The 16,405-nt window shown below is 43.7% G+C and overlaps 2 protein-coding genes across 3 annotated transcripts; both read right to left on the reverse strand.

The window, feature by feature from the left end:
• Positions 1-332: 332 nt before the first annotated feature.
• On the reverse strand, positions 333-5,894 carry LOC127763189 (clathrin interactor EPSIN 2). 2 transcript variants are annotated; one of them, XM_052287824.1, is made up of 14 exons: positions 5,631-5,894; positions 5,179-5,526; positions 5,011-5,062; positions 4,783-4,862; positions 4,611-4,689; positions 4,400-4,483; positions 4,143-4,288; positions 3,703-4,047; positions 3,503-3,544; positions 3,317-3,415; positions 3,054-3,238; positions 2,645-2,844; positions 1,313-2,279; positions 333-1,229 (listed from the first exon to the last, which is right to left on the reverse strand). In XM_052287824.1, the coding sequence occupies exons 2-14, from the start codon at positions 5,211-5,213 to the stop codon at positions 706-708; spliced, it is 2,838 nt and encodes a 945-aa protein (XP_052143784.1). In that variant the 5' UTR covers positions 5,214-5,526; positions 5,631-5,894; the 3' UTR covers positions 333-705. The 2 variants fall into 2 exon arrangements, with proteins under 2 accessions (XP_052143784.1, XP_052143783.1); XM_052287823.1 differs by having other exon boundaries at positions 5,179-5,280; positions 5,631-5,893.
• A 4,890-nt stretch (positions 5,895-10,784) lies between these two features.
• On the reverse strand, positions 10,785-15,648 carry LOC127763190 (E3 ubiquitin-protein ligase WAV3-like). The gene is made up of 2 exons (XM_052287825.1): positions 14,835-15,648; positions 10,785-13,169 (listed from the first exon to the last, which is right to left on the reverse strand). The coding sequence occupies exons 1-2, from the start codon at positions 15,108-15,110 to the stop codon at positions 11,274-11,276; spliced, it is 2,172 nt and encodes a 723-aa protein (XP_052143785.1). The 5' UTR covers positions 15,111-15,648; the 3' UTR covers positions 10,785-11,273.
• Between the last annotated feature and the right edge of the window lie 757 nt (positions 15,649-16,405).

Here is a 16,405-nt window from a genome sequence, read left to right on the forward strand (position 1 = left end):
AGATTCAAGTACTTAACTGGTTAGGTTGCAGTTTTTGTAAGAATCCCAGCCAAATAAAAAGAACTCACAAAATTCTTCGTTTCATTATGGTCAGATACAAAGTTGCTGTGTCAATAATGGAGATACAAAGTTGCTGTGTCAACAGTGGCTTGTGTGACCACGCATCAGAACAGAAAAGAGGCGAACAGTAGAGATGGGCCATTCCTGTAGTTCCAAAGTTCGGACGAGCAAAAATAATTCAGATACTACTATTTGCAGACTGACGGGTGACATCTGACACAAAAACTGCAGGTCTGCACCTCAAAATGTGACGACATAAAAAGAAAGGAAGATAGCTTGAACAAAATGGTACAGCCTTTTTATTGTCAAGCCAGCAAGAACGCTGAAACAATCACAATGTTTACTGAAAAAAAAACATCCTATAGAGAATTATACAGCTACATTGATGATTATAGTATTAAGGCTTTGCATCCAACACAACACAGTAGTTGTAGCATTGCCCCCGTTCACATGTCATATATTTAGTAGATACAATATCCAACATGGATAGGAAAAGAATAGTGATGAAAAATTATACCCCCCCCCCCCCCCCCCCCCACAAAACAAAAGAAACCATACATAAAGAAAATCCAGGTGACCAAAATCCAAACGCCTCCTAAACTGTTTCTCAACCCCTCACTGAATATCGCATTGTACAGTATAATCTCACCTGTACCCACCATATGGTTGCTGCCCTCCGTATCCGGTACCCATTGGATTATATCCACTACCTGGACCCATTCCCATAGGAGGCCGCATGTTCATTCCCATACCCTGGTTCATCCCCATGCCCATGTTCATTCCCATTGGTTGTTGGTTCATCCCCATTCCCATGGCCTGTTGGTTCATCCCCATTCCCATGGCCTGTTGGTTCATCCCCATTCCCATACCCATTTGTTGGTTCATTCCCATTCCCATGCCCATTGGCCGGTTCATTCCCATTCCACCACCGTAACCGGAACCAGCAGCGCCCATACCCATGCCAATGCCCCTGCTTGCACCCATTGGGTTGGCTGGAGGTGCCATGGCACTCGCACCTGCCCGACCGATGCCGGAGCCAGTTCCCATGGCTTTGCCCATAGTGATCGTAGATACCACAGGAGCTTGAGAGACTTTCTTTTCTTGCCTTTTCTCCTTGCGATTGATTGAATCGAAGTCAACTCCAATATCAGCGTGCGGATTAGCCTTTGCTGTAAAACAGACATAAGATTACGTCAGATCACAAAAGTACAAAAGTACAAGTGTAGAAGACAGCCAGAGAGAAGCCACTTACGTCCAGAGATGTCCAGATTGACTAAACCTCGGCTCAATGTATCAGCCCAAACTGTAGATTTGGACTCAAATTTCTTCACTGGCTCAGACTGACTAACTTGCAAGGCTGAAAGGATTGTTTCAGGGGGAGCTGATGAACTTGATTGTAATGGAAAGTTCACACCAGAAGGCATTGAATTCGGCACTGCAAGAGGCTGAGATGCCCCTCGAGAAATTGATGTTGCCTGTGAAGCTGCCATGGCAGTTTGTGGGGGAAAGGTTGGCTGAGAGGGCTGTAGATTTGTTGGAGCTGCAAATTGAGAAGCCTGTGAAGGGATGTAGGATGGTGCTCCATTCTGTGAAGGAGCCCCAGACATGCCATTAATGCCAGTCCCTGGAACTGGTTGCATAAAATTGTTTGATTGGCCTGATGGTACAGATTGAGGCATTTGTGAAGGAGCAAATGGTGTGGCAACATTCTGAGGGATTGTAGATGGATTAGTGGCTGCAGGATGAGGTGCTTGTGAACGAGGAAATGTGGAGGCAGCCTGAGGATAGGGTGCCCCTGCTTGAGGTGCTTGAGAAGCAAATGAAGTGGGAGGTGCTTGAGAAGCAAATGAAGCGGGAGCAGCATGAGTTTGTGGACCAGCAGCTGCAGGCTGAGGTGCCTGGGAGGAGACATAAGATGGGACTGCCTGTTCAGGGTGCACAGATGGGTTTGCAGGTGGTACCTCTGAATGTGATGAGGTGGGCACAAAAATATCTTGCTGCCCAGGTGCAGCATTCGATCCAAAAGAGAGGTCGCCAAGAGTGTCTCCAAAACCAAAGCTTGCTGCTGAAGCAGGCTGGAAAGGATTTGCATCTGCAGCAGGTTCAGTAGCATGGAAAGAACCAGCAGGTGCAGCATTTGTCTGAGAAACTGCAGGAGTTTCTTCATGAACAGCCTTGAAAGGCGTAGGATCCCCAAAAGGATTAGTTGCATCAAAGGCCTGCAAGGTCAAAATCCAAAAGGATAAGATGAACAGGTGGTTGGATTTAACTACCAGACAAGGCAAATTCCAATCAAATAAACATAGAACAACACAACCATCCCATCACCAAAACAAGTATCTTGATGTTAATTCAAAAAGTTTGTACTGACCACAATTCTGTGACCACTACTGCTGCTGTTTAAATACATTTAAGAAACAACATGATTTAAATAAAGTTTTGTCCTATAGTGTGTGTCACTTTGCCGCGTGCAATTATTCGAGCCCACAAAATCATAGAACTACAATTCAGTATAACAGATCCATGCCAACATTAGAACATGAGATTAGTATCGTGAATGGCCTTATGTTCAATAGACGCGTACCTCATTGAATCCAGTAGAAGCCGGTGGCATGCCCATAAAACTGTTACTCTCAAATCCTGGATTTGCTGATGGCTCGACATTTGGGCTGGCAGTTGGCTGAGGCACAGATACCAAAGCCAACGAACTAATAGGATCTGGTCCGAATAAATCCATTTCCAAGCTATTCACGGCTTGTGAGGGGTTCACTGGAGGTGAGGTATCTGACATGGGATGCAAATATTGAAAAAAAAAATCAGTACTCAATTACTACCAAAAGATATTGATACTAGTATAATGCCAGAATAGGGGTCATTCCTTCTACAGTTCTCTTCATAAATGTATCAGAAAATAATATTGTGTGATGCTTTCTATTAATGTGGGCTTTTGGTTCATATGCAATGCAATGTGTCAAAAAAGGAGAAAAATATACCTGGTACTGATCCACGAGGATCAAACTCGTCAAACCCATTAACTTCAGGATGAGTAGGTGGTGGTGCAGGTATGTCTTCCACGGTATTATCATGTACACCATTCACCTGACCTGGGGGTACACTTGTTCTTGGAGGTGAAGACACCTTTGCTGCAGCAACTGGCACAGGCACAGTCCCTCCATTTCTGATATTGAACGGTGGTTCAGAAATCAGAGATCGTTGTCATGTCTACTGATCAAACATTATAACATAAAATACATACCGTCCATCATGATTATTATCCTGGGTATCTCTTGTGACATCTTCATAGTTTGGCGGTGGTGAAGCAATCTGCTGGTTAGAAGGCTTCCGCTCCATGGGCCTACCGAAGGAGGTACAGAACATAAGATAACTTGCTCAAATAAGACAAGTTAATATGTTATGAACTTAGCATTTCTCCATCATTTACCTCTCATCCTGAGTAGGTCCGTCAGCATTGCTTTGCCGGCCACTGTGATGGAAAAATGTATGTAAGTTAGGGTCCATAAAGAACCATAAATAACCAAGTGAATATTAGCAACTTAATGAAATAACAATCTTATAGGCTGCTTATTGACTGCTATATGAACGTGTAAAAAATTAAATCCAGAAAAAAACAATGAAACGGACCGGGATGAATAAGCTTCATCATCCCCATATGAATCCCTATCTCGTCCATAGCTCCTGCGACCTGATCCTTCTGCATATTCATGGTTGCTATGACTTCCTTTGTACTCATCTTCTCTATCTCTGCTGTAGCGCTGCTCATTAGAATCCCTAGAATAACGATCTCCTTCCCGATTGGGAGTAGTTCCAGCAACACCATATCTGTCATCATCCCTATATCCATACTCTCTTTCTCCCCCGTAGCCATTTCTGTTATCATACCTACTGCCATAGCTTCCTTCATAGCGGTCATTGTCATAGCCACCTGGGCTCCTGTGTGTTCCACTGGTGGCGAATGCACTCCGGTATCTTCAGATGAACACATAAAAGTAGTCAATATAACAGAGAATATGCATGTCCACAAAACACAATGTACCGATATAACGAAAAGCTAGCACACTCACTTGTCCCTGGTAGCAAGTGCTTTCTGCCTAACTTCCTGTATCCTCTCTTTGTCATTAACTAAACTAACAAGGCTCTGGGATTTCCGCCGTACATTGCTACCTTGATCTCTCCCACTCGAATCGATATACTGGAAATCAGCTAGTGTCTGCAATTATAATAACAAAGTTAATGAGCATCAAGCAACTAAGATACTGACGAAACTTGAGGCAGAAACTACATGGAGTATATGAAACAGAAAATAGATTTCCAGCAATACCGATATCTGATAAGAATGTTCCCTTATGTCATCAATAACTCGCTCTGTACCATGAGCAACCAAGTAATCCAGGACAATCAATCCCTACATATCAAGCATAGTATAGCATCAGAATAAACTGCCCTACATATTGCTGTGGCTATTTCCACTTACATCCATAAAAGGAGAGAACACTGAAGGTTAAGGGGTAAAAGCAAATAAGAAAACAAACCTTATAAACATGCCGCCAATTTTTACCAGTGTCATTGATCCTCTTCCACACAACATTCATGACCATCTGGTACTCATGGCTGCAAGCACGCAAAGGGCATTGGCACCGGGAAAATTAGGTTTTGTTTGTTACAAAGGTGATCAAATAACAAAAGCCCAAGAAGGAAACATACTAGTTTTGTGTTGCTTGGGCGATTTCTGCCAAGAGTGATCCATGTGGGCCCCATGGCTCGTTGCTTGTGGCATCAAGAATCTGTATGAGGCCATCGAGCAAAATGGAATAAGTCTGATGTCACTGATTATGCTTCATGAAAATTGAAAGCAGAGCAATCCATTAAATTCAGTAACTATCATGCTTAACACATGCTTTTGCGTGAGGGAGCAGCAGAGATCTCTGTTACCTTTTGTTCTATACCAGGCACCTTGAGGACCTTCTTGTTCACCTCTCTTTTTCTGCAAAAACAAAGACCAGAACAGATTAAATTACGACAGAAATATATTGTATCAAGCAAACGAACAGAGCTTGAACTGCACACGGTATACGATAAGATGGCAGGTGAATCACGTACAGGTCCCGGACTGTTTGATCGAATACTTTCTTCATGGCGCCCTTCCTTGAGAATCTAGCTTGTTCTGCTCAGCTCTCTCCTCCTCCTCCTCGGTGCAAGCCCCTGTATAAAATTCGTCCATAAGATCCAAAAAAGCATCATCACTAACATTCTCCCGTAGCTTCGAAGCATCACGGAGCATCCAACCCAATAGCCCGCAAAGGTAAAGCTCGAAACCAAAACAATTTGAACAACAAAAGCAGCGGAATCCGGCGCGAGCAACGGGACCAGATCTAACGCGGCGGCGATCGTACAGCTCCCCGCACCAGATCTAGCATCCGCCGACCGCCTCGGATCCCCCCGCGAGATCTGGCCGTGCCATTCCGTTAGCTCACGCTCACCAAACACGGCGCGGGGATCTGACGGCGCCCGAAACGAACGCAAAAAAAGGCGAATCCAACAAGACGGCGAACCTGAGGAGAAGGCAGAGCAGATCGGCGGGGGCAGGGCGGCGCCGCTCGCCGTGCCCGGCTCGCGCGGCGGCGGGAGGGGGAGGAGTCCAAGGGGATTCCACGCGAGGGAAATCGGAGAAGGCGAGGGGGGGAAAAAATGGAGTTTCTCCTCGATCTCCTCCGCTTTCCTCTCGCGCTCGTGTCGCGTCGCGTCCTCCCTTCTTCCCTGCGCTGTCGTCGCTGGGTCGGCGGGTGGCCGCGATTGAGGACGAGTTGGGGTCGTGATGGATGCGCGAATATTATTATTTCTCTCCTTTTTTTTTCGGTGGTTTGGTGTCTCCTGATTAGGTTTATTGACTGATTAGCAAGTTCGTGACGCGGGATTAGTCGAGATCTAGTACTGGTATTATTTTTTGCGTATTTTGGTGGTAGTTTTTTCTTTCTTCGAATAGCGAATGAGCTGGAGCTGACAAAGGGAAAGCATATGAGAGTAAGTTTAATAATATAACCAACTATTCATTCCAATTCATTTATAGCTGATCTAATAGCTAAGTAAGCTATAATCATATACTACACCATTAATATATGGTCTCACCTCTTATACACTCACATGGTATTAGAGTCTGTACGGTATTAGAGTCTGTGCTGCAACTGGCTACCAATATATAGATTGTTTTCCTTCTCTTCTCTTCTCTTCTCTTTTTCACATGTGTTTACGGTTGACTTGTAACATGTTAGTGTAGGGGTTCCTAATTTTTTTATTTACTTTGTTGTATGTTATGTTAATGTGCTTTTAATAGATTGTAATAACTGTATTGCTAAGTGGTGCATGGTTAAACCTTGGCTGTGTTTAGTTTGGGAAAAGAAAATTTTTTAGTGCCACATCGAACGTTTGACCGGATGTCGGAAGGGGTTTTCGGACACGAATGAAAAAACTAATTTCAGAACTCGCCGGGAAACCGCGAGACGAATCTTTTGAGCCTAATTAAGCCGTCATTAGCACATGTGGGTTACTGTAGCACTTATGGCTAATCGCGGGCTAATTAGGCTCAAAAGATTCGTCTCGCTATTTCTCCCATAACTGTGCAATTAGTTTTTATTTTTATTTATATTTAATACTCCATACATGTATCCAAAGATTCGATGTGATGTTTTTGGGAAAAAAATTTGGAAACTAAACGGCCCCTTGCTGGATGACAGCTGGGACCCCTGGGAATAAAGCCCGCATATTGAGACGGTGTCAACTGACAAACACGTTGAACGCTCCTTCCTTCTAGAGAATGCCCATACCTTTCACATTCCGCGTTGTGTGTGTGTTTTCTTTTTCTTTTTTTAATTTCAACTGTTGAAACCTTAACCGTTTTTCTGCCACCCAAAAAAGACCTTTCTATTGTGTGTTCTTTGTGCATGCTTTGCACAGCTACTTTGTTTTTTTGCTCCTCCACTGTATCTTGTCGTTGCTAGGTCAAAACATTTGGTATATCTGAAAATTACAGCCCCAAAGGACCCAGGAAATTCAAGAAGGGTGGTAGATGATGTGAAATTTTAAAAACACCAAATAAATTTGTTAGGGAAAACATAAAAATCGTTCTATCCAAAAATGATATTCCAAAAAAAATAATAAGATAAATAATTATAGTGAGTGCAAGAAACTTTTTTTTGTGTCATATGCTCCTTGACTTTTTCAGGGATTTTCATGGATGGGAATAACTTTTTTTTTCAGGTTTGTACCTTTCTCTCCTCAACAAGAAATGGAAAATGTTGAAAGAAATTGAGCCGCACCGTCAACCGAGCTAGTAACCGACAGTTGGCCATCTTCTCCTCGTGGATCTTAGCTGGCCATCTCGTTGTGAACCACACAGATCTGCACCCCCCCTCATGTGAACCCCCATATAAACACCAAACAAACTTCGGTTGGCTTCGAACGGGACCTGATGCTATGCTCGTACACCTATCGTCCTTTGTTAATTAGGCCTCTTTCTTTATTTATTAAACTAGCAAAAATACGTATTGCGTTACAAAGAAAATTTTTACGATTGATACAAACTCTGCCAATTTAGATTATAAACCGAAACAAAACAAACAAAACAAAACAGTAGTAAAACAAAGTCAAATCATATATAGCATTAAACCCTATTGTGCTCACTTCGTGTGTTATCGTACGTTTTTAAAACTGCTAACATGTGTATTCCGTAAAAGCATTTTATATAGAAATCACTTTAAAATATCAGATAAATTACTTTTAAAAATTTATAATAATTAAAAGAGTAAAGACCATCACCGGTCCCTAAACTTGTACCGTTGTGTCATCGCGGTCCCTAAACTCACAAATCGACCGTTCAGATTTTCAAACTTGTTCAATTGTGTCATCCCGGTCCCTAAAATTGCAGATCACTCGTTTAGATTCTCCAACTTATTCAGTTGTGTTTTATCGGTCCCTAAACTTAGATTTTAATATCATCTGAGTCAAATAGGACGGTCTAAAGACTTTATATTTAAAAATAATTCATAACTTTTTCATGTGAACTCTAATAAAGACAAACTTTATATCAATCTTGTAGCCCTCGACGCGATCTACAACTTTATAGTTGATTTTTTTTATTTTAAGTCATTTTTTTGTCCCAAAATATAATTTTAAAATTAAAATTTCAAAATCTATAAACATGCAACAATATTTTGGGACCCTAAACAGTTTTAATTAAAAAACTTATCAACTACAAAGTTGTAGGTCACGTCGAGGGCTATAATTTTGATATAAAGTTTGTCTTCATTAGAGTTCACATGAAAAAGTTATGAATTATTTTTGATATAAAGTTTTTAGACCGTCTTGCTTAGGGACCGGGGTGACACAACTGAACAAGTTAGAGGACCTAAACGAGTGATCTGCAAGTTTAGAGACCTGGATGACACAGTCGAACAAGTTTGAAGACCTGAACGGTTGATTTGCGAGTTTAGGAACTGGGATGACACAACGGTACAAGTTTAGGGACCGGTGATGGATTTTACTCTAATTAAAACTTAATTAATCATGTACTAATTAAAGCATTTCGTACCTCACTCGTTTCATTTTCCTTTTTCTATAAGAGTTTCGTACCTGCAAACCTTTTGCACCGACGGATGTTGACGGCATGATTAAAGCATAGAATCCTACTGTAACACTAACAGAGTATTACTGATCCCATGTTGTTAGTGGGCTGATGTAGCGATAAGAAAAGCACTGGATGCTATGCTATGCCCATATGGCTGTGTCGTGCTTGTACTAGTAGCAGCCGGGGGTTACGTGCGGGCGTGTGGCACTCTCGTTTTTTTAGTGGTAATCCACGAAAGGTGACGAGCGAGTGGTGGTGGCGATGATGTGCTGGTCGCACTGTTAACAAATGATGATTTTGGCATCGTTTTCGCTTTGAACGCTGGCAGGCGGCGGAGGAAGACCGGCTACACCAGATTCAAATGAAACTTAAAAAAAATTGTATAAATAATATACTAGTCGACATTCATAGTGACATCGTCAATTCAAAGATATGCCGGTCAAATAGTATTGGATGTGTTCCTAATGGTAGGGCGTGCTTGTGTTTTTATATGGGTGAGTGTACGCGGTTATCAACGTTTACGTTCGTATTGTGTTTTTTTTTAAGAAAAGGAAAATGAATAAACTATACTATATTAGTAATAGTGTTCGAATCAGGGTGAACCGTTCCAGAGCCAAAAAAACGGAATGTCAACTATTGTCTCGGAGTTAATGAAAATTGTTTCAAAACAATAGACCCTCGACAATATTCGAACATCTTTTAATTAAAAAACCAGTTTATTTTTTAAAAAAATTAATCGAAAAATCAAACTGTCGGTTTGTGTTCCGGTTTTTGGCAAACCGAGCTGTTCCTGACGGTAGGCGGTGCGTAGTACGTATCGATCAGCGCTTGCGTTTGCGTTTGCGTTTGGGTCGGTCGCTATCGGAGATTGGCGGAGCGTAGCTACCTGACCGACCGGATCAGCAGCAGCAGCACAGCAAACACAAGCACGGTCGTAGTTGAGCCATTCACGTCAACCCCGCCCACCACCAACCGCCACGCCAACGTCCCTTTCCTTTCCATCACGCAGGCCCAAACACATTTCGGCCCAACAACTCCTCCTCCCTGGCCCAAACAGAATGGGCCGCACGTAATACAGATCCTTGCTACCGAACTCACATGGGCCAGCCGCACGTAAGTCGGGCCAACCAAAATGAACCGCATGCAGGCCAAAATCCATGGAATAAGTTTACTTTTGGTCCCTAGTTGAGGTCATGTTTAAGTTGCACATATCCTTCAAACACAATACCAGGTATCCTCGACGCCAACTCTTTTGGATCCCATTCAACTCGTCCCATTCAACTCTTTTGTATACCGTCCTACAATCTCGGGTATACCGGTATTGCAGTTGAGAGACACGTTATACAAATTCAAACTCGACGTAAGATGAGGTATCTGAAGTAAACTTATTGCAAATCCCTACCCTCGAAAGTATTCATCCCGTTCTTGGGCCGCACCAAAATGCTGGAAACCGGCACGTTTCCTGGCGGCGCGGCGCAGGCGGTGGCCGACGGCGATCGCCCGCCGCCGCGTGGTTTCGGCGGTGCCCGAATCGGCAGATCGAGCTGGAGAAACGCCGCTCCGTGGCCGGCGGTGGAGGGCGGCTGCGATCTATCAACGATCGGTCAAGCATTTCAAGGTGCCAATTCCTCCGCAGATTCCCCACTTTTCCTTTCTCTTCTCTCGCCATATCGAGTACACTTCCACTATCATAGAATAAGTTAATCTAGTGCTGGACATGATATATTCTGATATATTCTAGTACTAGATGTGATATATTCTACAGAATAAGTTAATCTAGTACTAGATGTGATGTGATATATTCTAAGTGCTGCGAATCTAAACAGGATGAAGGTAGTACATGCTAAGATGCTAGTGTTGCCCATTTGCTCCACCAAATTATTTCATCTATATCAACTGGGAGAATTTTTTTTCCTCATCAATACAACTTCATCTACCAACCGATTCCCAGCTGATGATTGTCCAAACTCCTGATGCTGAAGATGCCAACTGGATCATCCCTACCAGTTCCACCAAGCCAACAAATCAAAGCAAAGCGTCACACCAAGATGACAACATGCAGCAGCATCACCAGCAGATGCAAACGGAAACAAAACAGAACACAAGAGGCCATGATCAGAATTTTCAATTTCCAGGAAGAGGCAAGCCAAGCCTTGCAAAAGGATTAGGTATCCATCCCCATCCTCAACCACATTCCAGTTCACAAATGTATACCCTTCTCTTTATGTACATCACCACACAAAGGAGAGAGGAGAGCTACTAGTACAATACTGGGAGTATACCAGGTAACCAACAAGAAGGAAAAAAAAAATAATAGCCACCCTATCTTACCCCATTTCCCCAACTCTTATACCATCCTTCTCCCAAATACAGATTCTTTTTCCCTTTTACCCCCACCACACCCAAATTAATTTACACCGTTAAAATCCCCCTTATACCACACAAACTATACCCCCGTCCCGTCCTCCCGCCACAAAACCAAGAATTCAACTGACACTACTACTTTCACCAAATTCACATCTAGGCTTTAGCAAAACCCATCCTTATTGGCGTTGCCAAACACTAGAAATTGCAGTTACCTAGGCTGCGGGCGCGCTGGAAACGACTTCACATGCCTCATCTGTCGAGGGGTTGAGGAGCGGCTCATTGTCTGCGAGCGCAGCAGCATGTCGACCATGGATGAAGTCTGGTAGGCCTGGATTAGGCTCTCGCTGTCTGTGGAGTCACCTCGCGCAGTTGCTCTCTGCCATGAGTGTGAGCTCAAGCCGGAGAGGACATAGGCGCGGCCTGATGCTTCGTACCTTTGGCGATTGGCCATCCTTTCTTGCATCTCCTTCAGCTCAGCATCCAATGCTTGGCACAACCGATCACCGGATTGTCCTGATGTTGACCCCATGATCATCCTCCGGCAGTCTTCGAGTAAGGAAACAGCATGTGTCAGGTCACCACGCTCGGCAGACAACCTTGCTTCAGCCATGACTTCAGCTGCATGAAGACGGTTCTTTTGTCGGTCCACCTCGATTGACACGCTTTGTACTGAGACGAATGCTGGTCTAGAGATCTTGACTTGCACATCAGCCATATTGATAGTCTCCTTCATCAGTGGATCTTTGTAGACACAGCCAACTTTGAGAAGTGCTGTTTCACCGTAACCTGGGGGAACATTTACTGACACAAGGAAATCCCTCTCCTCTTCGGCATACATGTCACCAACATCTATGGAGCCATTCCTCTTGTCATCTGCAAGTCTGCTAGAATAGCTTCCTGATCTGATCGAGCCAAAGTGTACATCAGGGTGGAGGCTCTCCACCTTTACATGCAAATCCTGTGCAACAACACTCAAGAGTCCACCAATACACTGGGCAAATGCATCTTGGATGGCAGCCTCTGTCTCTATGAATGAAAAGGTGCCCCCGGAGGTTTGTGAGATTGAATGCAGCGAGACTGAATCATGGTCAGCACCAAATCCAAAGACATGAACTGGTACCTGTTGACAACCATTACTAGTATATGGCAGGAGTGAGCAGTACTCTGGTGCTGATTTGTGTACACCAGCGGTTGGTGAGACTGTATATGTATCTTGCCCATCTGATAGTAGGATGATGCTGCACACTGGATTCTTGGCCTGTCGATCTTCAATCACTTTGGAGCCTTTCCTCAGGCCCTCAGCAATATTGGTCCCACCATTTGATGTCAGTGAATAAACAGCTTGCAAGCTTTGCTGACGACCAGTCTCAGTCATCCGACGGAGGGGGAAGAGTCTACGTGCAGATGATGAGAAGGCAATTACAGAAAGCCGATCTGAGGAGCCAAGGTTCTGAATGACAAATCCCATGGCTCTTTTCAGCAATGCAAGTTTGGTACCAGCCATGCTCCCACTGACATCAAGCACTGTGATGAGATCAACAGGGGCTCGAGTTGTGCCCAAGCTATTGCCATCTTCAAGTTTGCTGCTAGTTTGCAAAGTCTGAGCAAGGGGTGCCTTTAGATGAACTAGGACTGTAAAATTTCTTTCTGAAGTACTTTCTGGAACTTCAGTGAACTCAGGATATGTCTTTATTTCCACTGTTCTTAAACACCCCTGCTGCGAGCCTTCATTTGCTTCAGACAGTGAGTCCAAGGGTTCATCATCGTTAAAAATACTACGGTCAGTGTCAGGCAACAACGATGTCATATGATGCAGCCGACCAGAAGAACGAGCACGGGGAAGTGGTCGCAGTATGGTCATCTGCCCTCCATTTTGGTGCCCATTAACTGGATTAATCCTTGCACTTCCTTGAGGAAATTCACCAGGCAAGGGACCTCGAAATGGGAGTTCCTTCCACTTGGTGCGGCAAACTGGGCAATTGTTGCTTCCATGCTTAACATTTGCAGCTATACAATGGAAGTGAAAGGTATGTGAGCACTCTGCTGTGAATAGAGCATGGCCCTGACCAGGCTTCATTGTGGTCAAACATATCGCACATGTTTTCTGGAAGAAAAAAGAAGGTACAGTGAGATTATAAAATGAACAGTGGTCAAACATGAAACTTGAAGTGGTTAGCATGCATGCTTCCATGGTATACAATACATGCTTATCAGTGATGCTGCAAAGAAAGCAAACGAGCATCTAGAGACAGCAAGATTAAAGGGATAATTCATGAAGATGATGCTGTGATAATCTCTAATCAGGTACTAAATACTAGCATACTTAGTTTATTTATATTTATTGAAGCGGTCATTCTATAATATATAATAGAGATATTACGAATAATTAACAACACAAGGCAGCAACATCAAGAATGCCAAAGAACTAAAGCATAGGCAGAAACGTGTAGGCATGTAGTTGGACCTTTACACACTTGTCGTCTTCTATTTTTCATAAATATTTTTTCACAATGATGAAAAAGTCCAGAGTTTTTTTTTATCCCCAAAGAGATATTCATCCCAAACCTTGGTCAGACGCCGTAGTTTCAGACTCTTTTTTCAGAACAAACTTGCTAAGAGAATTGCAATACAATTTGTCTCGGAGAAAAAACATCAATCATTAGTCATGTGGCAAGTTGCAGTCCATGGTCAAGCTAATTTTACAAATGGAAGAAACAATCTTTAGCATTATCGAGTGAGGTAGGTGGCTTAATCCGAATTAGTCATTGCTGACTAACTAACACACCTCACCCTCTATAACAGAAGATTAAATGGTTGACCAGTGACCACCCACAGGCATTTGAAAAACACGACTCTAACAGCGTGTCCCTGTTCAGTTTCAGTAAACTGGTTTGGTATAATTAGCTAGGCTGCTGCAATTTTAACATTTGCAAACCGGCATCTTCTGAATATAGGTTCATTTTGCAATTTTAACATTTGCAAACTGGCACCTTCTGAATATAGGTTTCCTTTTGCAATTCTGGGCTCTTAAAGCGAGACGGGTGGTGGGCTCTGCAGTTTTAAGTTGGAACAGCAAGAGAACGCAGAAGGGATCTGAGAACAGTGTGGAACAGTGTCCACTCCAAGCTGTTCTGAAAAGAGGATGCTATGGCTATGGCACTGACCTCTTCTTTATGCCTCCTCCACGAAAAGGAGTGAAGTGAGAGGAGGCTAGAGGAAAGGGCAGAGAAAAGTGAGTGATGAAGAAAAGAGGTGTGGACTATGGAGGAGGAGAGTAATAGTATAGTCAGTAGTGAGAGTGGAGCTGCAAGAGAGTAGAGGAGGACCCCATCGTTAAAGAAAGACAAACTCCCCCACTTCATGATTATATTCCTCCTCCACCATTGCCCTCTGCCCATCTTCTCCTGCATCTCCTTTTCTCCTCTTGAGCTCCTCTTTTTTATCTTCTCTCTGTGTTTGTGTGTGTGTGTGCGTGTGATGAAATCATGAAAGCAAAGCTACTTGCACAGTTGCATGCATCATGTGTGGCAAAAAAGAACATCCATCACAGGTGTACAACCTGAATCAGAACTTGCTACAATAATTACTGGAACTGAAATCAACCGAGCAGGCATAAATCGAGAGAAAAAAAAGGAATTAATTTGTGACTTTTGTGTGCATATGGATGGATCTTGGCTGTAATTTTGCTTGCAAAGTTGCAAGCTTCTTTTCTTTTCTTTTTTTATGCTTCATGCATAGAGATGTGAAGGATGTGAAGGAGGGACTGTACCTTGAAGGATTTGCTGCCGGATTTGGAGAGGCGAAGTCCGGCGGAGGTCGGCGTCGGGGTGGTCGGCATGAGCGCGCCGGCGCCCTTGACCCTCTGCTCCGCCGTGGGCGTGGTGTTGGCGCTGGTCGCCGCCGACGACGAGGACGCCACCGGCGACACCAGCGCCGCCGTGGACGACCCGGTGGACGGCGAGTCGCCGTCGTCCAGCGTCCTGGGCACGTAGACGCAGAGGTTGAGCCCCAGCGACATCTTGGCCTTCCTCCATCTGCTCTCCATCCTCACTCTCTCTCTCAACTACTGCTACTACCTCTACCACCCCTCTCCGATCTGAGCTGAGCTGAGCTTGAGCTTAAGCTACTTGTAGGTAGGTGGGTCGCTGGCAACCGCCGCCATGGATGGGAGGGAGCAGCAGAGCACAGAGCTAGTAGGAGCTTAGTAGATTGGGAAATCAAGAAAGAGACGATGTAAAGAAAGAAATGAAGAGAGAAAAGAAAGAGGAGTGTGTATCGATGGCTATTTGACCTCAACTCCCAAGCTCCACCAACCAACCAAGCAAGCTGAAGAGTGATGATGATGAGTGACAAGAGAGAGAGAAGAAGAACAAGAAGAGGTGAGGAGAGAGAGAGAGAGAGGGAGTTGTGAGTGAGGGAGCAGCCTTTTAAGAAAGAGAAAAGCAGCGAGCGAGCAAAGCACAGGGCGCCTATGGCGAGGGGGAAAAAAGAAAGAAGAAGGGCTTGGAAAGAAGGAGATGATGGCGAGCAGTGAAGAAGTGGAGACCTCAGCTCAGCTCGGCTCAAAGCCCAACCTGCCAAGCTGTGGCCTGTGGCCTGTGGCCTGTGGGTGGTGGCGCTGTACACTGGCCACTGGCACAGTATGTGTAAGGAAAAAAACACACAAAAAAAACTGTAATTAAGCCAAAAAAAAAGAAGAGAAAGAAGAGTTTCTTGTGATTTTTCTTGCTCGATTTTTTATTTCTTTATTTCTTTTTTTTTTTGTGTGTGAGAGAGGCTCTACTACTTCTTTCCGACAAGCGGAGCTGGATCTCTGGCTTGCTTTGTCTGCCTATCTGCTGCTGTCTGCCTCCTCTGCCTCTCAACTTATTTTCGGGTGTGTTCCGTTTTGTTTCCTTCTTTTTATTCTCCCGATGATTAAAGGGGAAAAAAAAAGAGGAGTGTGTCAATTTCTTTTGTTTTTTTTGACCTTTCCTGTTTAATTGCTGGTGCTTTTTTTTCTCGTCACGGATTTCCTCGTGTCGCCGTTGATGGGCACAAGCATTTACTGATATAATTGGCGAGTTGCTGTAGTGTATTCTTACCACTAGTTCATTCCAATGTCATTTGTTGGGTATACTAGTTACTTACTTCTCAGTCTAAACAAACGAATCTAAAACTAAATGTGACATATCTTAGTATAATGAATCTGAACAGAGATATGTCCGAATTTGTTATGTTAGGATGTGTCACATTCATTACTAGATTGATTTTTTATGGGACGGATGAAGTACAAATGATGCTTTTAATTTATCTAAAAAATCATAAAGGAAAAAAACCTGTGGTTTAAGTTTGTATTGC

Source organism: Oryza glaberrima, chromosome 2 (genome assembly GCF_000147395.1).
Source record: "Oryza glaberrima chromosome 2, OglaRS2, whole genome shotgun sequence".
NCBI lineage: Eukaryota > Viridiplantae > Streptophyta > Magnoliopsida > Poales > Poaceae > Oryza > Oryza glaberrima.

What these genes read in the sequence shown, in the direction of transcription:
- LOC127763189 (XM_052287824.1), bottom strand. Translation starts at nt 5,213, where the DNA reads ATGAAGAAAGTATTCGATCAAACAGTCCGGGACCT. An exon ending in GCACTTGCTACCAGGGACAA is followed by an intron (nt 4,048 to 4,142) that starts GTGAGTGTGCTA and finishes GTTCATCTGAAG; the next exon opens with ATACCGGAGTGCATTCGCCA. An exon ending in CAATCTGGACATCTCTGGAC is followed by an intron (nt 1,230 to 1,312) that starts GTAAGTGGCTTC and finishes TCTGTTTTACAG; the next exon opens with CAAAGGCTAATCCGCACGCT.
- LOC127763190 (XM_052287825.1), bottom strand. Translation starts at nt 15,110, where the DNA reads ATGGAGAGCAGATGGAGGAAGGCCAAGATGTCGCTGGGGCTCAACCTC. An exon ending in CCGGCAGCAAATCCTTCAAG is followed by an intron (nt 13,170 to 14,834) that starts GTACAGTCCCTC and finishes TTTTTCTTCCAG; the next exon opens with AAAACATGTGCGATATGTTT.